Source organism: Pyrus communis, chromosome 15 (assembly GCF_041283825.1).
Source record: "Pyrus communis isolate YQ-2024b chromosome 15, ASM4128382v1, whole genome shotgun sequence".
NCBI classification, from domain to species: Eukaryota; Viridiplantae; Streptophyta; class Magnoliopsida; order Rosales; family Rosaceae; genus Pyrus; species Pyrus communis.
The window spans coordinates 29,783,917-29,811,414 of record NC_142579.1 but is presented as its reverse complement, the minus strand read 5'-3'; the positions used below and the strand labels follow the sequence as shown (position 1 = coordinate 29,811,414).

General features: G+C 36.6%; 4 protein-coding genes across 9 annotated transcripts; 3 read left to right on the top strand and 1 right to left on the bottom strand.

The window, feature by feature from the left end:
- The first annotated feature begins 1,042 nt into the window (after positions 1-1,042).
- On the top strand, positions 1,043-5,161 carry LOC137741583 (inactive protein kinase SELMODRAFT_444075). Of its 2 annotated transcripts, none has more exons than XM_068481281.2 (9): positions 1,043-1,915; positions 2,388-2,542; positions 2,628-2,722; positions 2,862-3,883; positions 4,006-4,166; positions 4,316-4,392; positions 4,484-4,631; positions 4,713-4,862; positions 4,943-5,161. In XM_068481281.2, the coding sequence occupies exons 1-9, from the start codon at positions 1,768-1,770 to the stop codon at positions 5,015-5,017; spliced, it is 2,031 nt and encodes a 676-aa protein (XP_068337382.2). In that variant the 5' UTR covers positions 1,043-1,767; the 3' UTR covers positions 5,018-5,161. The 2 variants fall into 2 exon arrangements, 1 of the variants encoding a protein (XP_068337382.2); XR_011069318.2 differs by having other exon boundaries at positions 1,115-1,915; positions 4,498-4,631.
- A 519-nt stretch (positions 5,162-5,680) lies between these two features.
- LOC137717568 (putative acyl-[acyl-carrier-protein]--UDP-N-acetylglucosamine O-acyltransferase, mitochondrial) lies at positions 5,681-8,182 on the top strand. Of its 3 annotated transcripts, none has more exons than XR_015956399.1 (11): positions 5,681-5,907; positions 5,996-6,120; positions 6,243-6,351; positions 6,438-6,530; positions 6,596-6,712; positions 6,854-6,898; positions 7,000-7,083; positions 7,253-7,357; positions 7,453-7,546; positions 7,627-7,759; positions 7,917-8,182. XR_015956399.1 is itself a non-coding variant. In XM_088685284.1 (11 exons), the coding sequence occupies exons 1-10, from the start codon at positions 5,758-5,760 to the stop codon at positions 7,744-7,746; spliced, it is 1,035 nt and encodes a 344-aa protein (XP_088541410.1). In that variant the 5' UTR covers positions 5,685-5,757; the 3' UTR covers positions 7,747-7,759; positions 7,917-8,182. The 3 variants fall into 3 exon arrangements, 2 of the variants coding, with proteins under 2 accessions (XP_088541410.1, XP_068313079.2); XM_088685284.1 differs by having other exon boundaries at positions 5,685-5,907; positions 7,460-7,546; XM_068456978.2 differs by lacking the exon at positions 6,854-6,898 and having other exon boundaries at positions 5,688-5,907; positions 7,460-7,546.
- Positions 8,183-13,000: 4,818 nt separating this feature from the next.
- LOC137709410 (uncharacterized) lies at positions 13,001-15,166 on the top strand. The gene is made up of 3 exons (XM_068448506.2): positions 13,001-13,720; positions 14,121-14,317; positions 14,585-15,166. The coding sequence occupies exons 1-3, from the start codon at positions 13,339-13,341 to the stop codon at positions 14,963-14,965; spliced, it is 960 nt and encodes a 319-aa protein (XP_068304607.2). The 5' UTR covers positions 13,001-13,338; the 3' UTR covers positions 14,966-15,166.
- A 4,882-nt stretch (positions 15,167-20,048) lies between these two features.
- Positions 20,049-25,915, bottom strand: KEA4 (K+ efflux antiporter 4). Of its 3 annotated transcripts, none has more exons than XR_015956734.1 (20): positions 25,492-25,903; positions 25,231-25,274; positions 24,643-24,701; positions 24,449-24,521; positions 24,192-24,253; positions 24,032-24,107; positions 23,839-23,913; positions 23,692-23,763; positions 23,513-23,596; positions 23,287-23,355; positions 22,825-22,902; positions 22,619-22,707; positions 22,146-22,242; positions 22,010-22,063; positions 21,648-21,743; positions 21,206-21,394; positions 21,033-21,128; positions 20,849-20,893; positions 20,664-20,753; positions 20,049-20,558 (listed from the first exon to the last, which is right to left on the bottom strand). XR_015956734.1 is itself a non-coding variant. In XM_068477833.2 (20 exons), the coding sequence occupies exons 1-20, from the start codon at positions 25,721-25,723 to the stop codon at positions 20,478-20,480; spliced, it is 1,743 nt and encodes a 580-aa protein (XP_068333934.2). In that variant the 5' UTR covers positions 25,724-25,915; the 3' UTR covers positions 20,049-20,477. The 3 variants fall into 3 exon arrangements, 2 of the variants coding, with proteins under 2 accessions (XP_068333934.2, XP_088541926.1); XM_068477833.2 differs by having other exon boundaries at positions 21,033-21,110; positions 25,492-25,915; XM_088685800.1 differs by lacking the exon at positions 22,010-22,063 and having other exon boundaries at positions 21,033-21,110.
- Positions 25,916-27,498: the final 1,583 nt, after the last annotated feature.

The window sequence follows — 27,498 nt, the reverse complement described above, 5'->3', positions numbered from 1 at the left end:
GTGTGGTCCTATTCCTATATAAGCCTTAAATGATAGTTCTTTTTTTTTAAATTAATTAATTAATTAATTTTTTATTTTTTTAAAATAGACGATATATTAAGAAACCTCAAACGAAAGTTACATTATATTTTGAATGAGGAGATCCTGAATAATATCAAGTGGGTCCTCAAACCAAACTACTTCGTTGCTAATTGAAACAGCAAATTGAACTAATCTATGGGCTACCCCAATATAGTTAATTAAAAAGTTTAATGAGGTTTGAATGATCAATTTATCTTCCAACCAAACCTAGAGGGATAACAAAACAGATCAACATGTAATTTCACGATTTTTTTGCAATAAAATATTACACTTGTACACAAAAATTCACCAATAACTTCTTCCTTCAAATCAAAAAACAATTAAAAGAGGTGGTGAGAAGACGCTAATATATCATATCCACGAAATTGTGACTCATCGATGTCTATTATCCCTCGTTATTACAAACTCGTTGGAAGTGCTCTTAAAATGATTGAAAACCTTTTTAGAGAACATGTGTTTGGTTCCACAAACATCAGTTATGTGCTTCTTCTATAAAACACTTAAAGTGTTTTTTTCCCTATATTCACTTACATTTTTACTAAAAATTGGTTCTAATTTTTTTTTTTATACCAAGAACGGATTCAATTATTTTAAAAATGCTTCCAAATGAGCTTATTTGTTAGAAAAACGGACATTAATCAAACAATAAATCAAATGATTAGAATTAACTAATCACTTTCTCATATGACTTGTTACTAGGACAGAGTTTTCAAAGAGTGGCTAGAGACTGGCAAGAATGAGAAGCTCCACCTCTACTCCAATCATTGATCAATTTAAGGTCTCTTGTTTTTACATAATTATAAACCATCCATTGTCGTTTAACCTAAAATCTCGTCCTTCCCTCTGTCGTTTTACATGCTTTCTCCTTGGTGCTTCTCTCACAATTATGCCAAGTCCTAAGTAGGAATCTACCAGCAGAAAAGTCCAACTTAGGCCATCTGCTTACTCTCTCTCTCTCTCTCTCTCTCTCTCTCTCTCTCTCTCTCTCTCGCTCTCTCCGAGACATAAAAATTCATGCAAAAATATAAAAAATAAAAATAAAAATCCAATCTTTTTTGTTTGAAACTATTTGCTCTGTATTGGCAATAATCCCAAAGCTCGTGGCTTTAGCGGCAGGGTGAGTCATTGAGTTGTTAAAGTACACTTTGAAGACAGTGCGCGTCGTCTTCCTACTTTCATGCTTCTTTTGCGTGCCTGTTTTTTTCCTCATCTGCGTAAAAACTCGAAAAGCTGATTCATTTGGTTTCTATGCCTGTCATGATATAATCGTTTCTGCTTTTTCCCATAGTGATTAATGCGTGTTTCTGCTTCTGGGTTTTGTCTCTTGTGAACTGTACTCCCTGTAACGGGTACTTCGGATGTGGGTTTTGGTTGTTGGGGTGGTGTATTTCAGATCTCTGCTTATTCCCTCAGTGATTGTGCATGCTTGTTCTGCTTCTGGGTTTGCCTTTTCTTTCAGAATTGCACGGCTTGTGAGGGAGATTTTTGGATGTGGGTTTTGATTTTGGGGTGTGTTGAGTTAGCGTCGGGTTGCAGTCAGTGATTTTGCATGTTTTCTGCTTCTGTGTTGGCTTTTTAATGAACTGTACGGTCTGTGATGAAGAATTTGGATGTGGGTTTTGATTGTGGGGTGTGCTGAGGAATTGTGGGGGTGTGGGATTTCAGAACTTCTGGGTGTGCTGAGTTATGAAAGAGAAGGGTGATGGGAAAGTTGTGGTGGTGGCTGTGGAAGCATTGAAGGAGATTCCAAGGACTGCTCTGGTGTGGGCTTTGACTCATGTTGTGCAGCCTGGTGATTATGTCAAGCTTTTGGCTGTCATTCCTTCGCACTCAAGTAAGTAATCTTCCTTTTATTTCGATCGAAGAAATTGCATATCTGGGTTAGACCAGTTGGTCAGGGCAGTATTATGTCCGTCCCTTGCACCCAAGTTCGAATCCCCCTCTCCGTAGATTGACAAGCAAACTGTTTAGTGTGGCATGTCTAAGATTGGTGTTCTAATTCATTTCTTGACATATGTTGTTCTCCTGTGAATGTAAGAAGTTTTTATCGTTAGGGAACTTTTTCGTGAACTGGAAATATGTTATGGTTAACTCTTCCTCTGGATTTGTCTATTGGGTACTAATTCTGATAGAGGTTCTTCACAAATTCGAAGCTTAGATATCGGTTTCAAAACCAAGTTGAATTATGCCTAAGGTGTATCTGATTTTTGCTTGGTGAAATTTTAACTCTTCGGTTTGTGCTCGAGTTTATATCAACTCGGGTGGCCAAAATTGATGGTTGATTGATGAAATCACCATGTGTCTAGGTAAAAGGATATGGGATTTTGCAAGATTTACCAACGATTGCACAACGAGTCACCGGAGGTCTTTCTCAGGAACCATGTTAGATGACAAGGATGACATTGTGGACTCATGCTCTCAGATGGTGCTGCAACTCCGAGATGTCTATGATCCAGAGAAGGTCAGTGCATCAATATCGTTTCGTTCCCAATGTTTAATCCTTACATGCATTACAACTAATACTAATTCCATATTCTTCTTCACAGATAAAGGTCCGGGTAAAGATTGTCTCTGGCACACCGTGTGGTGTTGTGGCTTCCGAAGCAAAGAAAGCTCAATCAAACTGGGTTATATTGGACAAGTAATACATTCAATGTACCCTTAATATCTATTAAATCCTCATCCCAAAAGAATTTGAGCACGAAAGCTTTTTCTCCAGAATATTGTTTCATTCCCTTACTTCCGGTTAAAGTTATCAATCTTATTTCAATCTTTTGCAGAAAGTTGAAATGTGAAAAGAAACACTGTTTGGAGAAGCTGCAATGCAATGTCGTGATTATGAAACGATCTGGGCCAAAGGTTCTTCGGTTGAATTTGGTTAATTCTCCAAAGACGGAACCTGAAGCGCCTTTCTGTTTGTTGTCTGAATCAGGATCTTATCCAAAACTTCCGAAAAGCCAGTTTGAAGAGTGGCATATGATTAGAGGGCCGACTGTGACTCCAACTAGTAGTTTTGACCGCGAGTCACCTCTGACTGCTACGGATATTGGAACATCATCTATATCAAGCTCCGATGCAGGGACTGAATCATGCTCGAATTCTGAAATTTTGGGGAGGTTAAAGCAAGAGTATCAGTATGCGAATGATTCTGACAATGAGGCAAACCATGAAAACCGGAGTTCTTGTCATGCGAGCTCATATTGCCAGCCATGGATGACAACAGATTACCTAAGTTACGGTGGTGAATTTTCAAGATATGTGGCAGAAGGTTCCGAGAGACATTACAATAAGGCTTTGATTTCAACATATGGAACCTTGCTGGATAAGTTAGCCAACTTAAATCGGCAACCTGATGTTGGAGTACTGAATTATAGGCTTGATTTGAGCTTAAGCAGAAGTGTACGTGAAGCAATCTCGCTATCCAGGCACTCACCTCCCAACCCTCCTCCATTGTGTTCGATATGTCAGCACAAGGCACCTGCATTTGGAAATCCACCTAGGTGGTTCACTTACGCCGAGCTGGAACTTGCTACAGGTGGATTTTCAGAAGCAAATTTCTTGGCTGAAGGTGGATATGGCTCTGTACACAGAGGCGTCTTACCACATGGTCAGGTTGTTGCTGTCAAGCAACATAAATTGGCTAGTTCTCAAGGTGATAAGGAATTCTGCTCAGAAGTAGAGGTCTTAAGCTGCGCGCAGCATCGCAATGTTGTAATGTTGATCGGATTCTGTGTGGAGAATGGTAAAAGGTTGCTAGTTTACGAATATATGTGCAATGGATCTTTGGATTCTCATCTGTATGGTAAGTTCAACATCCCCTTTGTCAAAAGAGCGGATACATAACCGCGAACACTCTCTGTACAAGTTTGTTTCACCTTTACTTCTGAGACCTACCTAATTAAGGGGAATGCTAAAAATTTTCAGGGAAAGACAGTTGCCCGTTAAAATGGTCTGCACGACAAAGAATTGCAGTTGGAGCAGCTCGAGGGCTGAGATACCTTCATGAAGAGTGCAGAGTGGGTTGCATTGTCCACCGGGATATGAGGCCGAACAATATCCTTCTGACCCATGATTTTGAACCATTGGTATGGCATCCTCTCCTCATCACTTTCAAATAAATTTCAAGTACTCTCTTCACCAAGTTTAACGTTTTCCTTGACGAATCGCACTGCGTATGAGTGTTTATGCAAAATGCATCATTTGGAGTAAAGCCAACTGACTTCTGGATTTTCAGGTCGGAGATTTTGGCCTCGCACGGTGGCAACCAGATGGAGATATTGGGATGCAAACAAGAGTACTTGGAAGATTCGGGTAAGACCATACGACTTGAGAGGTCTTAATTAAATCAAATTACCAACGGATAATTTTTTTAGACTAAATCAGAAACCTTGTGTTAATGTAGTTACTTGGCTCCAGAATATGCTCAAAGTGGACAAATCACAGAAAAAGCTGATGTGTATTCTTTTGGAGTAGTATTAGTAGAGCTCGTTACAGGACGGAAAGCTATGGACTTAAACCGCCCGAGAGGCCAGCAATGCCTCACTGAATGGGTATGTTCGAGTAAGGCAACTTTAATTTGAGATAGCTGATGTCTATAATGGCCATTGCTTACACTCATTTCTGCGGAGCAGGCACGCCCCTTGCTCGAAAAGAAGGCCACTTTCGAGCTGTTAGACCCGCGGTTAAGGAACTGCTATTCGAAGCAACAGGTTTGCAACATGATGCAATGTGCTTCCTTGTGCATCAGGCGTGACCCTCGTTCGAGGCCTCGAATGTCTCAGGTATGTGTTGCTGTCATGTAACCCTCACTCACTGCTGATACGTGTTGTCAACTTGTTTCTTGTCGAATTTGTATCGGCAGGTGCTTCGGATTTTGGAAGGCGATGACATTCCGGCGAATTCACCAAATCATTCTTGCTTGAAGGAGGCCTTATGAGGACATTGTGTAGACATCCCGGAGAGATAGATATGCCTGTAATCAAGTTGAATATATGTGGAGATTTTGTAGACAAATGTCATCTTCCTGTTACTATAGTAAAATTAGTGTAAGATTTTGATATAATGAGCTTCTTTACTGTCATTTGGGAGTAAGATGGTGCGATATTATTTTACCTGTCACATAATGTATTACAAAATAATGCTCGGCATATCACATAACTCCATTTGGAAAAAAGAAAAAAACAAATTCACATAACTCCACATTATTCTCAACCATTGTTCTAAGGGTTGGTTTGGAATTGCCTAAATTTTTTTAAAAGTAGCTTCTTGAATAAGTTGGAGTTGAAATTGTGTTTGATAAAAGCATTATTTTTTTTCCTTTTCAACATTATGAATCTAAAACAACAAAAAACAGAAGCAACTAATGGTTATGCTTTCCAAAAAAAAATGCTTCTTTCATAGGAGTCAGATGAATAATAATTTTTAAGAAAATTTTCACATTAACAATCCGCGGTTTTCTTTTATTTTGCTAAAAACAATTTTAGCACTATATAGGTAACCAAACATTACACCACAGCTGTTTACTTCTGCTAAATGAAGTACACCCGTCTCTGATTGGTGGATTATTGACGGTAATTGGTGAAGTTGGGCCTACATTTGTTGAAAAAAAAAAAAAAAAAAAGGTATAAATCGAGAAAAGCAGAGTATGAGTCTGAGTGAGGCCACGGGACGAACACCATGCGTGCGTTGGTGAAAGTCGGCGGCAAACGCTTAAGCTCTGCGCTGTGCAGCCTCAGCTCGCCGTATATCCGCCGCTTCTGCAGCAGCCTTATCTCCGGCTCCATTCATCCCAGTGCAAACGTTCACCCCAATGCCGTTTTGGGTCAGGTACTCCACCTATCAATGCTCGACTAAATTAGCTTAATTTTAGTGGCGAAACTCTTAGTGTCGTTGCGGTTTGGTGTTTCTGCGACAGGGTGTTTCAATTGGACCCTTTTGTACTGTTGGGTCGTCGGCGAAGGTTGGCAATGGCTGCCGACTATACCCCGGAAGCCATATTTTTGGAAATACAGAAGTTGGGGAGCGTTGTGTTTTGATGACGTGAGTTTCGTGTATATAAATATGTACATGTATATAGACATTGTTGATAACTTGATAAAGGTTTCGACTTTGATTTCAAGCTTTGAACTTTTCATTGGTGTGGTGCAAAATTTGTCAGGCAGTGGTGCCATTGTTGGTGATGATCTTCCAGGGCGTACCGTGCTCGGGTGTGATAATGTTATTGGACACCATGCCGTGGTTGGTGTCAAATGCCAAGATTTGAAGTACAAGGTCGGTTTCGATATGTTAACGAATTCACTACAATACTTTAACTTTTAAGACAAAGTTCACTAGTTTGTGTTTGTTTTGTGATTTAGTCAGGCGATGAATGTTTCCTTGATGTTGGGGACAACAACGATATCAGAGAGCATACTTCGATCCACCGATCTTCGAAGTCGAGTGATATAACAGTATGTGGATATGTTAATTAATTTCAAATTTGAGTTTCATGCTCTCATTGTTGTTATGTGATCAGGCTATTGGGAATAACAATCTTATCATGGGATCTTGTCATATTGCCCACGATTGCAAGATCGGAAACAACATCATTTTTGCAAATAATACATTGCTGGCAGGCCATGTTGTGGTGGAAGTAAGCCCCTTACGCTCTCTTTGGATTATGAAATTTCAAATTTCAGGATATTGGCTGAGTTTTCATAGAAAGATATGTTCTTTTGCTCAATATACAGATTACATATGATACGTCATATGTTATATTTGTTGTAATCCACAGTGTTACATCGTGTCTTGCATTTCAAACTCCTCTTCTACATCAAATGTAACGTTAGTCTGTTTTGCAAATTTCAAGTAAGAATATATCTTGATATATACTTCTATTCTACTTGTAGTATCTGATATTTAGTTGCATTTCAAATGTAGGATTATGCTCACACTGCAGGGGCTGTCGTCGTTCATCAATTCTGCCATGTTGGCTCTTTCTCATTTATTGGTGGTGGCTCTGTGGTATGCCAGTCTAACTTTTTACCATCTTTTATGCAACGTGGAAACTTGAACAATTGCTTCAGAGTCTCATACTAGTGAATTGTGAGATTGGTGCCAGTACATGAATTTGGCTCAAAAATTTTCACCATTAAATCTTTGATTTAATATGTTCTTTTTCATATCCTTGAAGATCGTACAGGATGTTCCAAAGTACATGATGGTTGCAGGAGAAAGAGCTGTGCTTCGGGGTTTAAACCTTGAAGGTCTTCGGCGTAATGGATTCACAGCTGCAGAGGTTTTGATTAATCAATGTTTCGTCTTAATTTTTGACATTTTTCATTTCATTTTATTTAATTGCAAATCTAAAAGAGCTTTATACCTCTGGGCAAGGATCTAGATCAGAAGCCTGAGAACAGCTTACCAAAAGATATTCATGCCTGCTGATGAAAATTCCAAGGATTTTGAAGAACGTCTTTCTCACGTGGTATTACATTCAACCTCATATCTACCCTCTGACATCTAAGCTTTTAAATTGCTGGTCATGGAGCTAAATTCATTTTGCAGGAGCTGCATGCTGAATTGGCTCATATACCTGCAGTCTGTTCCATGGTGCAGTCTATCCGTGACTCTTTTGAAGGAAATCGACGTGGAATATGTAAATTCAGACATTGGAATGGCTCTTAAAAGCATGTAACAGGTCAGTTTCTTTGTTCTGTAAAGATATTATTCACATATTACAAACATCTGTGCTTCCTAGGCATCACTAGAGTTATGCCTATGAATTCTTGCAGTTAATTTGGTTTTCTGTTTCATCTTTTTGCAATGACCTAACTGCTAGTTTATTTACAACACAGCTGAGGATGTGCTCCGGTATGTAGTATGAAGAACTTGCCAGGCAGCTCGTGGCTGTGCCGAAGAAACAATGGAATACAGCAAGAAGTCGCAGATGCATAACAGAATGTAGAAGTATTAATCTTTTTCAACTAGTGAATTGTTTCAAGGAAATTACTTGTGCAATTTCTTTGAAGTTAGAAAAACAAACATTCCTTTGAATTTTCGTACAAGAAGGTTGACCTCAAATTCACAGAAAATGCTAGGAATTTATTTGATGCTTTAAAAATGTTTTTTTTTTTTAATTATTCTTTGATTACCAGAATATATTATTAACTAAGGTATTCTTTGATGCTTCAAAAATCAAATCAACATAAAATATGTTACAAGACAATCTTGGAGTTTTTCCTAGTTTTCAAAGTTCGTTGTTTTCCTTTTTGAAAATGGAAGCAATTAAAGTCCATCAAAAGGCATATTGAATTTGATTTAAAATTTTGTTCTTATTGTGATACCTTTGACTAAATAATTGTTGAATACTGTTCTTCATTTCCTTTTCTTTGGGGATGTATATATCCACTGTTCAATATTAACAAAATCTTATATATATGAAACTATTATTAGTACTGTAAAATAGTTATTATGCACTCAAAATCTGTAAAAACACGAAAAATTATATAAGAAAGAGACCAAAATATCATTTTTTAAAGTGGCCATACAGTGACAAATGGTCCTTCGTGCTTTTGCATAACTCACAACTTTGATCCCTAATGTTCAAAACCGACCAACGTCATCCTCCATATTTAATTTCGCGCCCCCGTCAATGTTGCATTCACCGTGACAGTTTTTCTGCTGTATGAACTTCAGCCATTCATTTGCAGTTTCTGATACTTAACAGTTAATCCACCAGGGCAGGATAAATTGTGATAACAAAAATAAACTGATGTTTTGCAATTGACCTCATTTTTTCAAAACGAGATATTTTGGTTTTAAGAACGATTTGAACTCTTTTTTAATTGCTGTCCAAATTACTTGATTTTCCAAGTTTCCTCATCTGCATGGTAAATATTCTCCCTCAACTTTGACTTTGAAGCAATGACTTGAAATATGTTTGGCCACCTCACTTTGTAGTTAGAACAAAAATATTCTCGTTATGACTAGGTGACCAAAGAATGCATAAATATTCATCTTATTGAGGATGAAAAAACAGTGGTGATTTTAGCTTTTTAATTCCAATTTTTTATATCAAATTCAAGAGTAGATCACCATGAATTTGAAAAAAGTTGAGGTTCCACCATAAAACCAACTAAGAATATAGTGAGTAACCCAATTTCTTATAAGTACATGCAAGATCCTTTCTTTCACTGATGTGGAATTAATACTCTCAACATACCCTCACGAATGACGAATTTTCAAGTCTAACACGTAGACAACACAAATCGAATGACGTGTGTGGCCGTTGGAGTTCACACTTGGGACAATTTGCTCTGATACTACAGAAAAAATTAAAATTTCACCATAAAACCAATTGGGCCATAGTTTGAGAAAAACATCTTCTTCCTGGAGTCAAATTTTATTTTGTTGCAGCAACAAATAAATAAAATTAAGTCGGAAATAAACAATAATCTTATTCAACACTGTTTCAAATCATTCCCCCCCTTCATAAAATTAATAAAACAGACAAAGTGACAATAATATCACTTCTTTTGTGGCTGCTGATATGAGATTGTTTACTTATTTTGATAGAAAAAAAAGAAAAAAAGAAAAAAAAAAAAAAAAAAAAAAAAAAAAAAAAAAAGATGCCGATGAGTGCTTGTACATTGGATCTTCCTCTACTTAATCATTTGTAGTTGCAACTAATAATACTGGATTATGGCATGTGCTGTAATCTTTAGCAGTAATGGAAAATATAATGATTAAAATATTAAGATAAGGATATGAAAATGAGATTTAAAGGCATTATGCTCAGTTCCTAAATAAAGATTGAAGAGAGCAGTTGAGTTCTTGGGGATTGAATGTGACCCATCTTGAAGCCTCGTCCGTTCTTTTAACCTTCTCTTTTTCTTCCATATTTGAACCAATTCAAACGTTTTGCTCCTTTTCCATGTTATACATATGGACACTCTCAATTCTCTTGGTCGCCTAGTGATCACGAATCTAAAATTATTCACCGTTGAATTTGATACCAAAGATTAAGATCAAACCACTAAACATACATCAATTTAATTAATCTCTACACTTAATATCAAATCCAATTGCAAATGACCATACATTTCTTGATCACATGTTGCCGAGGAACATTTTTTTTTTTTTTTGGGGGGGAACACGACGATTTTATACTTGTCAGTGGATGGAAGCTAGTGTTTTACAACCTTAATAATTTGTTAATAGACCCCAAAAGCAGATATAGTTAGCTTTTGTACTTCAGCAACTCAGGCTGATGGATACATTTGGATATATTTTATGCCCATTTAATTTTCATAAAGTTGATGCCTTTTGAGTTTGTGTGGATGCCATTACGGAAAACAAGCAATGATTTTCAATCAATCTGCATCGGATTTTGTATAATTTAACAGGAACATGATTTAGCAAGTACACCAAAGTTTATAGTTAAAGTTGGAGAGAATTATATCTAGGAGGAATATATGCTTTAATATTCAATGTGTTCATCAACTTGGTGCTTGATAAATATTCCTTTTGAGTTGCATGTATAAAAGAAGTATTTTCAGTTGAAGCTGAGATCTCAAGCTCACCATTCTTGCAGCACCCAAACCACCTACCCTTTGATAAAGGGGGAGAAGTATAACAATGCAAGGGAATTTAATTGAGGGGGACACACATGTTCTGCATTTGTTTTGAGTAGTTATTAAAGTAGATGAGAGAAAGTGAGTGGCTTAATAACTTTTAATGCTAGTGAGAAATATTTTACGAATTGTTGTATATAGATAAAAATGCCTCACATATAATTTGTTAATGTCTGGAGGAATAACAGTTGGGTTCCAAGAAAATTTCGTCAAAAAAATTTTAGGTTTTTTTTTTAATTTTTTTTTATTACCATGAAAAGAATTTTGAGGAGTTTATTTTGTGAAGAGCACCAATTAAAATCACTATTTAATAACATATTAATTTTGATAAAACAACATCACATTTCAATACATTGAAGTGTCAATCTATTTGGGTCCTATCCTATGGCATGCAAACAAAGTAGGGACAAATATGCGACACAACTTTTTTTATACTGCATTTGGCACACGTTTTTGTGGAACCTATTTCGTAATGTATTTCAACGATCCGAACTGTTTATCTTTTAGTTACTTCCTCAAATATCGTGTCTACGAAAAATCATCTAAATCTGAAACCATATGACCGTGGATTAAGGGTTTAGGGTTCTAGCTTTGGATTTGTCTAATTTTTTGTAAGGATGATTTATGAATAATGTTCTAAAAGATAGACAGTTCAGATCGTAGCAATACATTATAAAGTAAACCCCACAAAAATATGTGTCAAAATGTACGTAGTGCAACAAATCCGTCCCGAAAATTTGAATTGACGTTGAGAGGCCTCATGATCACAGTTAATTGATCAAATAATTAGAAAAAGTAAGCTTCAAGATATCAACTCCTCGCGAATTACTACCTTATATATAAAATATAGATTAAAAGAATAAGAAAGTGACGTAATACTTAGTCAAAACAAGATTAGAAAACTCCCCCAATGACCATTATCCTCTAGTTTCATACGAGGGAAGATTCCTTTCTACAAAGAATGCCAAATGCATAAAAAAAATAGTTTGAATAAGTATTGGAACTTGGAAGTGTTTCATGGTTTTAGACATAGAAAGGACTAACCAATCTTCAGCTTGGCCTCCTCTCTAGATAAATTGGGTTATATATTTTTCTCCAACTAGCTTAATTAAAAATCTTAATAATAACCTTAAGACAAAAGCAGTTGGTACCTTAGCTAAATAATATTAATTAAATTGTATATATTAAATAATATCTTTGAGTCCCTATCTAGATTTTGAAGTGCTCTTGTAATATATAGTTTGCCAATATAGAAATTAGAATATATATATACCATTTCCTTAAATCAGAACTGGGGATTCTAATATATGTATATTCTGAGTGACAATTATGGTACCTTAGCCAAAGTCGTTAGCCATGAACTATTAATTATATATACATATATACATATCTACATATATATATATTGTGTGTGTGTGTGTGTAAATAATCGTAAAAACAAGTGATATGATAGGTCAATGCAAACAGCGAAGTGTTCTTTATCTTAGATTCAAGGATAACGAGAGAGTTAGGTAAGACTTGATATAATTTAGGTGGATTTAGATTTGATCATCTAGATTTTTAGTGATGGGTTGCTTTGAAGTTTGAAAACAAATCAAATCATTAATTTGTAGTTCAATCTGTTATGAACATTTGGTCCAATAATCTGAATGGTTGAATGAAGAGGATATGACATTTTGGTTTCTTCTTCCCTGAAAATATTGGCATTAGTCTCTTAAGCGTAACATTTAAGCATATATATAGCTGTTGACTTATCACAAAGAACCTGTATGTGAAGAAGTATTTCTCGTCTACCTACTTCCAAGATATTTCTTATATACCTACCTAATTCCAAGTATTGAGCATTGCATGATGGCTTTTTATTATCAAGGCATGTACACAATAACATATAAACAAATATTGCTCAAAATGAGTGATATATTTATCAGCTTAGCGTGATTGGGTGTTTCAAGTTTGACTATTTTTACCTTGATACAAAAGTAGGAAAATATTATATTATTGACTCTAAAAAAGTAATCTTGCAATACTTCTCTAAAACGTATTTTCTCTCGTATGTCTTTGCATACTTGAAGTGTGAAATAATTTTTTTGAAGTGTTAATAACAGCTATACGCAGGATTTATCTACCTAATTACGATTATACGCATACAATTGCTTTTATTAAAAATGAAAAAACGCTATAGGTCCCCTACAATATTAATATATTGTACTTAGAATATTCCTACAAACTCCAGAAGACAGAGTTCCTGTATAAGATGAGATTTAAATATATATATATTCCTCTTATATATATATATATATATATATATATATGAAGTGAGAAGAAGAGCGAGCTAGTTATACAACTGGTTTTAACTTGTTCTGTTTAGAACCCAAGTTGGAAAATATCCAAACAATAAACAATGTCCATCCAATCATCTTCTCTTGGTGTGCATCCATTTTCATAAACCCCACACCACACCCCTCACCTCTATCATCATATATACCACCAAACGCCTTGCTCATTCGTCCTTTCTCTCTATATCTCTCTCTCTCTCTCTGTGAATTTAGTTGGAATTGTGGTGGTGTCAGCTTAATATATTTCGAGAATTAAGTTGCAAGAAGCACTTAATACAGAAGCGCTTAATATTATTGCCTGGCTGAAGATGGGCAGAAAGTGTTCACATTGTGGAAACGTAGGCCACAACTCTAGGACCTGCACAAATTTCAGAGGCACTCCTAGTAGCACTAGTTTTGTTGGATTTAGGCTCTTCGGTGTCCAACTTCACCATGATCACCATCATATCGTGATGTCTTCTTCTAACATGAACAGTAATTCTGCTAATCATCATGTTGCCATGTCCATGAAGAAAAGTTTCAGCACGGATTGCTTGCCGACAACGTCGTCAGCCTCTTCATCTTCCCCATCTAACTCTTCATTGTCTCCTTCAAGACTTTCCATGGATGAAAATATTTGTGCAGCAGATAAAGCCTCCATCGGCTATCTCTCCGACGGTCTCATATGCCGAGCCCAAGAAAGGAAGAAGGGTATAGTTCCAAATTAATCGTATTATTTATTATTGCTTTGTCAATTTTTGAAAAAAAATAAAATATTCAATACCATGTGTGTTTTTACTTTAAAATTGTGTTCTTGAGCATGCATCATATTTACGATTCTTGTTTTCCAATCTGTTGTTTCAAGACCGAGGAGAACTTTTCTGCAATTAAGATGTCGGTATGGTGGTATTTCAAGTTAATTGAGTCTTGTCATGTCTTTCATGACAATGCTTAATTTGCTTAGAATACCGCTATATATAGCACCTCCAGAGTAGTTTGTAGGGGTTTACCTTCACATTTTCTGAAAATTATTCACCAATTTATTGTTTGCTTAGGGAAAGTGAATTTCATGCACCTTAATTACATACTCATTATTCATGTATGTTATTAGGAGTTCCATGGGCGGAAGAGGAGCACCGGAAGTTCCTAATCGGACTCGAGAAGTTAGGAAAGGGTGACTGGAGAGGCATCTCTAGGAATTATGTGACCACAAGAACCCCAACCCAAGTTGCAAGTCATGCTCAGAAGTATTTTCTCAGGCAAGCAAGCCTCACCAAAAAGAAGCGACGTTCTAGCCTCTTCGATATGGTGCGTACTTAACTAATCATTTCAGTTGTTTCCGTTTTCATTTTTTATTTTCACTTATTTTTAAATACCAAAAACAAAATATTGAAAACTGTTTCTGTGAGTTTTCAAATTTTGGTATATGATTTTGGTTTTCAATTTTCAAAAAAATTAAAACTGAAAACTGAAAAAATTGAAATGCTTATCAAAAGGGACGCACGTTAACTACTTATGAAATGGAATTGGACTTGAATTTTAATTTTAATTTTGTGTTAATCATGTTCATGACAGTTTGGGAGCAGCAACAATATAAATATGACGACTTATGATCCAATTCCTACTCAACGTGACAACATTATTCATGGTGACATGGCCATTGATACCAGCACACTGCCTCCGCTTCAACGTAGCACTGCAGCAAAAAATCTAAAATCAGATCACAATCAAAAACCTCAAAGCGGCAGGACTACTACTCAGCAGCTGCCGGCTTGGATTTACGGGTTGATCGATTCCCAGATGAAATCGAGTTCATCTTCTAGTGAAGCGTCAGTGGTACCGGATCTAGAGCTCACGCTTGCCGCGCCAACTAGTCCTAATTTGGAACAAAAAAAGAGATCATCCCCAACCCCAGCAGGCCCCCTCCTTAATCTTGGAAGGATTAGTGTCACATAAAAAAAAAGTAAAATGAGGTGGACTGGCATGGGGATACGATATACAGAAATGATCGTGATTTTGACTTTAACCCAAGCAGCACAAGAGGGATCTCAAGGAACAATAAAATTAATTATTATGTATTAATTATTAACTTTCTTTCCTTTTCCTTTCTTTTCCTTTTCTCTTGATGAATAAAACGAGGATGAATCCATGCATGCATGACAACATGTTTTATGGAAGTACTTAACTTGCTTTTATATATGAAACCCATATTGCGTCTGTATAACATCTCCCTATCGCTTGTTGGGTTTTCTCACTGGGTTTATTTTAAGCCACGGCCTCATTACATATTGATCAGCAAATTAAAATAACAAATTAACGATGTTTTCTTTCTACCAGGGGTGATCAGTGATCTCATCTTCTAATTATTTACAAAGTTTGATTTCTTTATGCCAGTTTGCAGCTGGCTCATTTGTGAGACTTGATTGGTCCCGAATTTATTTATGAGATGTTATTGGTCTTGAATTTCTTTTCAGTATTTTAACAAAAGGTGTAAATATTACTTGGAATCTAATAAAGTCTTTATCTTCTTTTTTTTTTTTTTTTTCCAAAACAAACCACAAAAGCAGATGCACAAACATAATCTGCACGGATGATTAGTGACAAAAATGTGTAGACAACTGGATCAACTGCTTAAATACAGTTTCTTGATTAATGGTACATAATAACAATTAAAAAGTTCTATTGGTATTTAACATTCTTTCACAAGTTTCCCCTCTTACCAAAAGAAATATATTCATGGTTAAGTAGAAATATTAGGGTTTTCGGAATATTAATTGCTTTCAAAAATTCTCTAACAAAAAAGAACTAGTTAGTGTAAGTGATGAATTATTCTGGTGGTTACAGTCTTTTTCTTCAATCCACTACATTTCAGATTCAAATTCACTCATATGCCCTTAAATAGTTTAAAGTAGAAATATCTTTAAAAAGAAAAACTAGCTATCTTTACAGACAGCAGTAGTTGAGCATCTGGACTCCAATTTTAGCAGAAAGGGAACCACATGCTTTTAAATGACAAGCTTACTTGTAGCACATGATAAATAAGGTACGTTAATAGATTGTGAAATGCATTAATGCAGACATAAGTAAAACAAGGCATGCATTCTTTTGTCGTAGCATCAAGGATAAAATGGGGGGACTACTACTGCACTTGTGTACTGAAATATTACGATATATCTGAGTAACTGGGACAATTTAAAATAAATATTCTGAGTAATTGGTTGGACATACCCCAGTATTAAATTTCTAGGTCCCGAAGTACTTACAACATTAAGATTGTGCAGGATAACTTGATCAGGTATGCCAGGTTTTGGAGAACAATTTCAATCAATGATATGAGTATATTATTATCCCGACATCTCAGATCAATAATTTAACATTACATTGAACGAAAACTCACACATAATATTATATTGGTAGAAATGGACGTCTCAGCGATAGTGTAACAGCGCCATTAATTGGTCTAGTACTAACATAACTAAAAAGCCCACAACTTGACTTGACCTGTAATTTCCCTGTAATTCTTCCTAATAGTTTATTGTCTGCTCCATCACAAAAAGGTTCTTGACTATTAAGTCAATGTAATATAAATTAATGAGGAAACTGATGCATCAGTCGAAATTCAACCCTGATATTATTCGAAATAGGAAATACACCGCATGCTAGGAAACAGAAAGCAAACTTTTGAAATCTGGAGAACCATGGACTCATAAGTTTTGACAACGTTAAACTTTCCCAAAACTCCAAGACTTTTGTGTGAAAGTTTGATTTTTTTAAAAAGTCTCACCCCAGCATAGTAAACACCTTCAATTCCTTGACCACAATTAAGAATAATTTTCCAAATTAATCTCTTGTTTTATTATTTTGTTTTCTGATGGGGTCCAATATCTTGGGTTATTCTTTTCCCTGTCTTTGACTGGCATGTTGCACAATCTACATAGATTTTGAGAGACATCAAGAAAAATCCTTTTTATGAAGATTACGAAGGCAATCAAAGTTCTTGATAATTTTGTGTGACCACAAAGCTGACACATATATATCTGTATGTATTCTAACTATACTGTTCTTAAGGATAAGGAAGAAAGAAACTAGTCCACATGCTCAAAAGAAAATCGATGCTACATCCAATTATCTAAGTGTTACAATTAAAAGTAATGTCATTCCTATTAGCAATTGATTTTTGGTAAAACTGCAACTTTCTTCACTATTCCTATTACGCTATAGCACTCATCACTTGAGCTACCTACATAGCTACGGTAGATACAATTACGGTGTCATTGAAACTTTCACCTTATCTTTAGGATATTTTACATATTATCATCCTATAGCATTATATCTCTGGTTCACCGAAGACTCTATCCACTCTTAAATCAATATATATGTCTCTATGTTTTTAATCTGTAAGAGTTGTCAAGTTTGTAATCTTTTCCCCTCGACCTGCTGTGAGGAACTTTGTGCCTTTGGGAAAAACTAGAGGAGGATTCTCTCCCCTTCTAACCTCTCTCTCCCTTTTCTTCCCTTTTTATTTGAACAGTTACAGTTTAGCCACATCAACATCTTATATTGTTTTTTTATAAAAACAAAAAGTAATATGTGAGAGGAGAGGAGGGAAGAGGATAAAAATAGGAGGGAAGATAATCATACTCTGGGAAAACTGGGTCCTCAATAGTACAACTGAGATAATATCATGTCCCTTGTACCTAGATCTTTGTGTCTAAATGTCTCAAGGTATTTTGCCTTGCTTGATTCAACACAACTTGTCACATTTATACTCACTTTTAAATTACAGTGACATTTCAACAAACTTGTATTGTCTTGTTTAATATCTGTTACTATCTATGTGGTGTCAAATTGTTTTGGAATCTTATTAATCTACTCAAATCATCAAAAGCCCACATATCCACTTTCATGTTCACATGAATCTTGTGGACGATAGTAATTTGTTTCTTGTATCAAACACAACCCTCGTTATCTTGTTTTGAACTCATGATTAATAAACTAAGGATTCGTCCAATAACCACTTCGTTTCTTAGCATTTAGTTTTCACTTTATGTGCATGAGATATAAGGAAAATATATAGGAGAAAAGAGGGTGAAAGAAGAGTGATAGGCAGGAAGAAAGTATACAAAGAAGAATAATGAATGGAAACAAAATCTTAAAAGTAGAAGAAACTTAAAAATATACATCTTCTACATCTCTTCCACCTTTCTTCCTCCACTCTCTATATCTCTAATGTTATGTATTTTCTATTTCTTACACAAAAATGAAAATTGAAAAATGAAATATGGTATGTATGAAATTAAGAAAAATGAAGAATTTTTTTTTTTCAAGATCTTATTAAAACATGAAATACTTGAAATTAACAAATAATTTGGCATAAAACTAAATACAATAACGTTCTAATATTCACACAATTAACCACACTTAATAGCCTAAAGTTTTGTTGTGGTTGTTATCTTATCAGCAGCAACTGGCAAGCTTTATTTATATAGCCAATAGGCATATGACATCACCAGGTGACAACTGAAGGCATAGAATTCTGTGGAACTATCATCACATGTTATGCAAAACTATATTATATACATGTAGCATAAAGAGAAGTTAGAGTATATTATATAATATGATAATCAGGTGATGGCGATGACCAGCCTCTTAATCACAATAAATTAAGACTGGCTTAATTATAAACTAGTGAGCAATCTTTATCAGTAAAACGTGGATTAACCAATTAGGGATTAATTAGTATAATGTTGCAGTGTTCACACGATTACATATGCAGCACATTTGGTTCGTATGATTATATATAAACAGTTAAAACATCATTTAAACCTACTTCTTATCTGGATTAGTCTCACCTACTTAATATTGTACTAAGTCCTGAGGAATGCATGGATACATAATTGCACACACGCGCGCATACATATATGTCTGAACTGGAAGATGGTTTACTTCTGCTTTCATATATAAGTTGGTCAACTTTGGCCTGGATTTCTTTAAGGATCGAAGACCTAGCTACTATTATTACTTTTTAATAAAATGTGATTATCAGCGAGGTTAACACTTTATCTTTCCTCGTGGTTCTGCCTATTTCATATTCACATTTCTTGATAGTTGAATATTCGTACTAAGGTTGTTAAAGATTCACACGACGTTAAGAACAGACACGTTGAGAAATCATAATTTCTACTTAACTGTCTCCAGATTTTGTTCCAATTTATTTACAAGGTTGAGTGCTTTTAGACTCAAAACTTTAGGATTCTGGTACCGGATTGGTTAACCACTTCTTGTTTAGGTTTTAAGTTTCAGATTTTGAACTATTGAAGTTCTAAAAGCAGTGATACTATACTTATATCAACACTGTTAATAAATAAGATCAAGGTTGAAAAACCAGATTTTCGGCAATATCCATCCTTTAACTTTTTAAAGGGTGGACGTTTAAAATCTTAAGTCTCTGCATGGTATATCACTGTAACAGTTTTGGTTTGAAATCTCATCAAATGAGTTTTTGAGTAATTAAGCAAGAAAAAAAAGAAGTGAAGAGATCCATTTCACATTTTAAGGCCTCTCTTTCATGTTTCAACCTTGATATCAAAGATCTGACTTTAACCACCACCAGTAAATAAAAAAATAAAATGATATGTAACTTTCACCACTAGATTTTATTTTTATTTCTTGGATTTTTAACTATCTCAACTAGATTGATTCCATTGTCATGACATCTTTAAGAGAACAAAGGTTGGAGAGATTCTGTATTGCAAACAAGACAGTCTTAATGACGTCGCTCATTTAATAGATGTTTGTCACGTGTTCAAAAAGTAAATCATTCATTCAACAAACGCTTATCACGTGGTGAATTAATGACAAAATAATATCTCTCCAGCCATTGTGTACTCTTTTATGAATCTATAGAATTTGACTACCTAAAAAGAGAATCTCTCTCCAGCCCTAGTGTTGAGGAAAATACAAATCATATAGTTTTTATGCATTTTCCAATCAAATTTGCGAAAGAAAACACAACCCCAAGAACCCAAAATTAAGAAAGTGAAAGAAAAACTATGGTATTACTATAAACAAATCCATGATACATTTGAGTTAGGGAACATCACTGATTCTAAACTAGGGAAGAAAAAAATACAAGAAAAATGGAAAAACAAAACAAAAAAATAATCAACCTCGGAAAGAAGGGGGAGGGAATGATTTACATTACAAAATGGACACTACTTCACAAAGAACAAAATTTTCTCGTGCGAACCATCCGGCTTGCTCTCATTTTCCCGGTCTCAATCGGCGATACGATTCACTCTTGCTTAATCATAAGATGCATGGAAAGTTTCAATTGAAGAGCTTTACAGTTTAGAAACTTTTTCAGTCAGTCGACCTCGTTTGCATTCTTCAATACCTGTCCTCCAGAGTATAACAACCCCATCGGGCGAAGGCTGAAAAGTGCATTTTCTGGTTCATTGTTCATGTGTCATAAATCATGAGATCCGTGGAGCATCATAGCAAAACGCTTAGCACTGTCTGAGCGAAAGCTATCTCCTTTAAATCCAATCTGGGAGGAGAAAACCATAATTCAAGATACACTTGCACAAACAAGAATCATACAAAATTGTAAAGGTGAAATTTATCGAGTATTTATTCAAGCGCAGATGATTACCTCACTCAGGCTATCGGGGGAGAACCACCGCAGCAACACCCCAAGATGGACAACAGCAGGAATTATCTTGAAAAGCAATGGCGTAGTGACCTGCACCATAAGATCACAAAAATAAATATTCCCTTGAACAGGCCATGCACTTCAAACTGAGACGCAAATAACATTGGAGAAGATGTCTCGCATACCAGACTGAGAGCTGTTGTGCCTAGAAGCAATAGATATAATTTACCCTGCAATAGTGATAAACCTTCAGTTCCCATTTCACTTTACACTAAGCTTTCAGTTAAATCCCTAGATTAGGTGGGGTATGTAAGGAAGTTGACTTTTTTTAAATTTCTTAGGAATGCAATTTACGGGTGAAGCACTAACCTCAACTAGATGAAGATTAGAAGCACGGCTTAGAAGAACGAAAGCAAATTCTCCGATTTGTGCAAGAGACATCCCAACCTACGCATATAGGATACCCTAAGGCCCCTCCATCAACAAAATGTACAAAGTAAAAATGGAAATAAAGATGTGTTGACAGTTTGTTGAAATCTTACAAGAAGGGAAGTCTTGTTATTGTATCCAAATCCCTTGACCACGCAACCAACCACTACAGTTTTTACAATGATTACCAATATAACAGCTGCTAATAAAATATCAACATGATTCCAAAGGAAATGAACATGTATTAACATCCCAATGCTGGCGAGAAAAAGAGCAGCAAAGAAATTGCGAATGGGTTCAACCTGAAAGATAGGGAACCCCAAATAAGAGCAGAAACACATGTAAAATTAGAATATTGACAATTGATGATAACATTTCAACACTATGTACGAAACATGTTGAATGGATCACACATCCTGTTAAATTGTTTACTATGATTGTAGAAATCTTATGTAGGACATTTCCTAGAATCATCAATCATGAAGCATACAAGGGGATAACAATTTGTAAAGCCTGTATCAGCTACACGTACATAGCGAATAAAAAATATCTTACTTGCTCCAGCGTATGCTGACCAAGATCAGTTGTTGATATCATCACTCCAGCCGCAAAGGAACCCAGTTCAAGGCTTAAACCCAGCTTATCACTACACTGAAATGACAAAGAACAATGCACTTTACATCCATCCTTCCAGGAAGTTATTAGATAGACGCATGTAAGCATAAAAGCATGTACTGTAGACCCCCGGGGGAAGACGTTTAGGGGTTAGGTATATGAACTAACAAAGTTGGTAACCCCAAACCCCTTACGTCCCCCCTCCCATTGTTGATGACAGTCTGTTTCTCTTACTGATGTATTAACTAGAATGAGTCTGTCCTATAAAACAGAAGATGTAAAAGATAGGAAATGAGACAAACCCAGGCAACTAGTAAGCAGAACGCCACTGATGCCAACTGATACAGTTCATTTGTCTGCAGATAAAAATTGTTCAGTAAAAACAATCTCTGAAATTAAAGCATCAGAGTGCATTAAAATGAAGATATAGCAAAATACCTGAGAAGATAGGCTTATCATAAGCTTCAGGAACCATGGTACACAAGTACGTGCTAATATGGACAAGGTGGCCAAAAACATAAGCAAAACCAACAGCCTGTGATAATGTAGTATTTAAAAAGAGACACGAGGCCATAATAGAAACTCAAAGCAGGTAAAATCCAATTCATTTCAATATCACTAGAGAAATAGAGCAGTTAACAATCTCCCGTTCCAAAGACATTAACCATTCTGTTTCTAACTTTCCACAGCTGACTAATGGGAACTACAGAAGTGTATATAAATGCCCTGCTCACAACCAGCCCAATCACTTGATTGTATTACTTAATTTAACAATCACATATGACTCCTTTTTGTGATAAGCAAAATATTGCTAACACAGGCCAGCGACCAGCCTCTTAAGACTGGTTGCATCCGCTCTCCTTCTCCCCCTTCTTTATATGATAGGATGAATTTTCATAACAATTACTTACGATTTAGTCATGGATATTACTCCTTGAAGAATACCAGAAGTCCCACCCAGAACTGGAAGCAGAGCAAATAGCAAACCCACCGCACAGTCCTAGTAGGTCACGTAAAGTGAAATCATAAGCCTGAATTCCAATCATCGTTTAAATGCTACGTAGTGAAACTTAGCAGTGATAGATTCTGCAAAGTGAGAAATTATGATATCACATACCTGTAGTATAAGAGTGCCAACTACAACTTGACCATGAAGAGCACTGATACTATTTCTTTCCATCAAGAATTTCAAAACCTGCAGACCGAAAAAAAAATGAAATAATACAAAAACTAAGAGGTTGCTACAGGAAGACCAAGATTCAAGGATACAGAAAAACAATGAGATTGGACTAAAGAAGAGGTAGGCAAACTTGTTTTCCAGTATCACCACTTGAACTATCAAATATTCCATAAAATTGCACATAACGATTCATATAGAATGAAAACAAATCAATTCTATGCATATTGTGCCTACAATTGTGAAGAAATACGAATTTTAGATTAACATAAGCTGAAGAACCCACAACCCATTTGCAAGAATTAGAAAATTAAAAAGGTCATGAATCCATATATTTTTCCCCAAAAAGACACGTATGTAGGGGATGAGAGAATTTAGAGATATCAGGGAAAAGAGAGTCACCACTGCTGTCGAAGACATAGAAAGAAATGCACCAACAAATACCCCTTCTGAAGGCCTCCCACCGCATAACTAGAAATAGCATGCAGCTGTCGTATTAGAATTCCATTGAAGACACAGATTTATGTGCAAAAAAAGAAAGTAGGAACAATCATAATATGGCGTCATTGGATAACAGGTCTAGATAAAAATATGTAGCAAAAAATGTTCAAGTAAAATGTAAACATACCGAGGCTGTTATTCCACACAAGCACATAAATAGGAATATTTGCAGTAGACCTCCCAGAACAGCCACTATTCGAACAACCCGAAGCTGCAAACTTGAAAGGGAGAGACTAGTATCATGGCCTAAATTAATAGACCGACAAAATCCAAGGGATACTGCAACCATTCAATTTACAAGCCTACCTTAGCAGCTGAGAACTCCAAACCCAACGCAAAAAGAAGAAAGATCACCCCAAACTGAGCCACAGTCTCAACCTGCATGCATTTCTTTTAATAAGGAAACAGAAGTAATGCATATGAAGATATCTTAAAGATCATACGTCAACATACTTGCACCATTTCACTGACAAAACTCAAGCCTCCAGGTCCAATAACAGATCCTGCTAGCAAGTATCCAGTAATAACCTGTCCATAACATAGTGAGTAGTCACTTTTTCGAGAATACACGGATCTTAAAGCAAAAGAGGTCTTCAAATAGAAACTTATTATAAAAGAATGCAAAGAGCTACGATAGAGGACAGACTGGTTGTCCAGCACAGGCAAATGCAATTCCACCACAAGTTGCAGAAACAATGACAACTACCAGGTCCGAAATCAATCTGAACATATGAAGAGGAAACATCAGCCAAAATTTTCAGTCACTCATAAATGAAAGGGTAATAATAATAAAAACTTTAGCTGACCTCAAGTCCAGTTGCAGCACAGGGTATTTTGACTTGCGATTGGACATAATAAAGATATTGTCCTGATAAAAGAAATTTGAGCATACCAAAAAGCATTAACTTCGACCGCAAGACAGTATTTATATTTTCCAATGCAGGTTATGGACATCACAATAATGCACTTTTACACATTTTAAAAACATTACCTATCCATGTTACAATAGTATAAATGCAACGTGAACTAAACAAAATTTTCCAATGACGGGTGGCAGACATACCTTTCGATCTATTAATGTTGGCATATCTTCTTCTCCATTCTCATTATGGAAAACATCATGAAACTGAAATGACCTAAAATAAGGCTCACAAAGGTGTCAGTAAACTCACTTCAAGTATTCCTATATCCAATTACAACTTACACAAACTGAAGTCAACAGATTTGTTCTCCAATTCACAAGATAGAAGTACATACTTCTCCTCCTTGCTGTCATTCTTCTTGGACTTGACTCTAGCAACGGTTTCCAGAACTGCCTAATAGACAAACAGTTACAGCTCTCAATCTTGGGCCAAGTTTATGCAAAAATCACTTATGCAAGACAATATCAATATTTCAATATGAGAAATTTTCGAGTGATAAGACTATAAACATAGCATCCAGTGTAAACATTTCTTTAATCGATCAATCTAAAGCATCTTCCTTTTTTGGTAATCTCGCTCTAAAGTTTGTCAAAGGTGTTAACTTCAATGCGATCATTACAAGATGGTTTTTAGCAATGCAGGTTTTCAACGTTCCTAAATCAGCACTAGGTGTACACTTGTCAAAGGTGTTAACTTTAGAGAGATTATCATCAAATTACAATCCGATCTTCGCAATGCAGGTTTTTAGCATCCCAAAATCAGCTTCTAGGTGTACACTACTGATCAATTACATCAAATTACAACCTGGTTTCTAGAAATGCCGGTTTTAGGGGTAAGTTCTGCCCGCGAACTCCTATCATCTAACACCAAAACACACAACTTTAAAACCGAAAAATGTCAGAGCATACGAGTGAGTGCCTACCTGCTGTTCGGCAACGCTATTATTGAAGCCGCCAGCATCCTCGGCTGCACAACAAGGCACAACAATTTACACCATATTAACATCAACGTTGTCGTTAATTGCTCCAAAATTTCCATTCGAATTCAATTAAAAACTCCACATTTTTTCATAGTACCAAACAGACAGTATCTAATGCATGCAAAAACGAGGAATTGAAATTTGAAAGCCGTTTTTAAAAAATGGGCAAAACGAGGAATTGAAAAGCTCGGGATCTGAAAGAACCTTGATTTTGCTCGTTCTCTGGAAACTCCCGCTCCAGAGCCCGATCAATCATGTCGGCGAAGCTGTCCTCCTCGCCACCGCGCGACGAGTTCTTCGACTCGGCATTGGTCTCCCCCTCGGCCACGGCCACCGAGTTCGACTGAGTCGACTCGGCAGTCTCGGTGGGGACAGTAGCGAAAAAGCAGAGAAAAAGAACAGGCAGTGCGAGGGCTGTAGGAGATCGGAGCCTCATTGGAGAGGCGGCGGTGCGTGGTGCGCTTAGAGTGACCCCGGCGCAGGTTAGCAAATACGACCGTCGTATCCGATTCTCTGTGAGAGGGAAAAGGTTTCAGTCGAGTTTTTGGAAAGGGAGGAGATGATGGTGAAAATACGAGACTGTCCTCCGAAGCAAAGTTGTGGGGGAATCTCCCCCAGGTGTAGGCTCTGTGTCGAGAGAGGAGAGAATGTAATTAAACCCTACGCGCCAAATTACGCGCGTGATTTCACCTTCAACGCACGTGGAAAATGGAAACGCAATCTACGTTTACATGTGCCAGTGGGGTAGTTAAACGGTGCTTTCCGCCCTCTGGGGAGGCGGCAACTGTGGATAGGGGATTGGGTGCGGCGGCGGCGCATGAGGAGCAATGCAGCTCCCAACGGTCAAGGAGGTAGAGTACGGCCTTGGCGCCGCGGCAGCCGGAAACTTTCTTATATTTGCGCAAGGACAGAATTAAATGTTAAGCAAAGGTCAAGAATGATAAATGAGGAGGATGATTCAATTAAGTGACAATTGATCCAAATTATAGATCCTTGAATAGATCTTGACCAAAAAAATGAAAATCCTTGTATAGATCTATTTGAAGGGGCTCCACATTATAATCGTCTGTCATGTTTTAGCGACGTATTTTGAACTTACATTTTTTTTATTTACTACTTGAATTTTAAGTTACTCCAAACTTAATTAACTTTTTATATGCGTCAATTGTTCCTCAAGAACCCTAACCCTCCTTTTATTTTTTTGTTGAACAATCGATATTATTTACATCAAAAAGGGAGGGGGCGAGCATAGTCTCACAATGGACTAACAATAATGTAACATCTCACTAACAATTGAAGAAGAATACCATTAGACCGTAGTAATAAGTGGCAAGAACCCTACCATTGAATCTGATAAATTCTTCGTAAAATTGAGGTTGATTGTGACATCCCACATCGTCCAGGTGAGTGATCCTTAAATGTATATTCTCATCCCTACCTAGCACGAGGCCTTTTGGGAGCTCACTGGCTTCGGGTTCCATGGGAACTCCGAAGTTAAGCGAGAAGAGGGCTAGAGCAATCCCATGATGGGTGACCCACTGGGAAGTTGCTCGTGAGTTCCCAAAAACAAAACCGTGAGGGAATGGTAAGCCCAAAGCGGACAATATCGTGCTACGGTGGTGGAGTCGGGCTCAGGAAGTGATCCGCCCTGGGCCGGGATGTGAAAATTTGGTATCAGAGCCTAACCCTGGTCGCGTGTGTGCCGACGAGGACGTCGGGCCCCCAAGGGGGGTGGATTGTGACATCCCACATCACCTAGGGGAGTGATCCTTAAATGTATATTCCCATCTCTACCTAGCACGAGGCCTTTTGGGAGCTCACTAGCTTCGGGTTCCATGGGAACTCCGAAGTTAAGCGAGAATAGGGTTAGAGCAATCCCATGATGGGTGACCCACTGGGAAGTTGCTCGTGAGTTCCCAAAAACAAAACCGTGTGGGAATGGTAGGCCCAAAGCGGACAATATCGTGCTACGGTGGTGATCCGCCCTGGGCCGAGATGTGACAAGGGTGCAGCGGATAGAAACGAAATAAAATAACAGATATGATTGATAGGTAGGGTTCACTATCTCCGAGTGCAAGGAGAGGCCTGAAAACCCTATAAACTTTTATTCTAGTACCAGCCTACAACGTAGACACTAGAAAAAAACAAAGCAACAGACTCTTACAAAGAGAAAGACACAAATATGAGATAGAAATCTCTCTGAATATTTCA

Bases quoted from the DNA above. Each gene is read 5' to 3' on its own strand.
- LOC137741583 (XM_068481281.2), top strand. From the start codon at position 1,768: ATGAAAGAGAAGGGTGATGGGAAAGTTGTGGTGGTGGCTGTGGAAGCA. The intron at 2,543-2,627 runs GTCAGTGCATCA...TCTTCTTCACAG, and splicing joins ATGTCTATGATCCAGAGAAG to ATAAAGGTCCGGGTAAAGAT. The intron at 4,393-4,483 runs GTAAGACCATAC...GTGTTAATGTAG, and splicing joins AGAGTACTTGGAAGATTCGG to TTACTTGGCTCCAGAATATG.
- LOC137717568 (XM_088685284.1), top strand. From the start codon at position 5,758: ATGCGTGCGTTGGTGAAAGTCGGCGGCAAACGCTTAAGCTCTGCGCTG. The intron at 6,899-6,999 runs GTAACGTTAGTC...TTTCAAATGTAG, and splicing joins ACTCCTCTTCTACATCAAAT to GATTATGCTCACACTGCAGG. The intron at 7,084-7,252 runs GTATGCCAGTCT...ATATCCTTGAAG, and splicing joins TTATTGGTGGTGGCTCTGTG to ATCGTACAGGATGTTCCAAA.
- LOC137709410 (XM_068448506.2), top strand. From the start codon at position 13,339: ATGGGCAGAAAGTGTTCACATTGTGGAAACGTAGGCCACAACTCTAGG. The intron at 13,721-14,120 runs GTATAGTTCCAA...GTATGTTATTAG, and splicing joins AGCCCAAGAAAGGAAGAAGG to GAGTTCCATGGGCGGAAGAG. The intron at 14,318-14,584 runs GTGCGTACTTAA...TGTTCATGACAG, and splicing joins GTTCTAGCCTCTTCGATATG to TTTGGGAGCAGCAACAATAT.
- KEA4 (XM_068477833.2), bottom strand. From the start codon at position 25,723: ATGAGGCTCCGATCTCCTACAGCCCTCGCACTGCCTGTTCTTTTTCTC. The intron at 23,597-23,691 runs GTAGGCTTGTAA...TCAAGTTTGCAG, and splicing joins TGGAGTTCTCAGCTGCTAAG to CTTCGGGTTGTTCGAATAGT. The intron at 20,559-20,663 runs GTAATCATCTGC...TTCTCCTCCCAG, and splicing joins CCCCCGATAGCCTGAGTGAG to ATTGGATTTAAAGGAGATAG.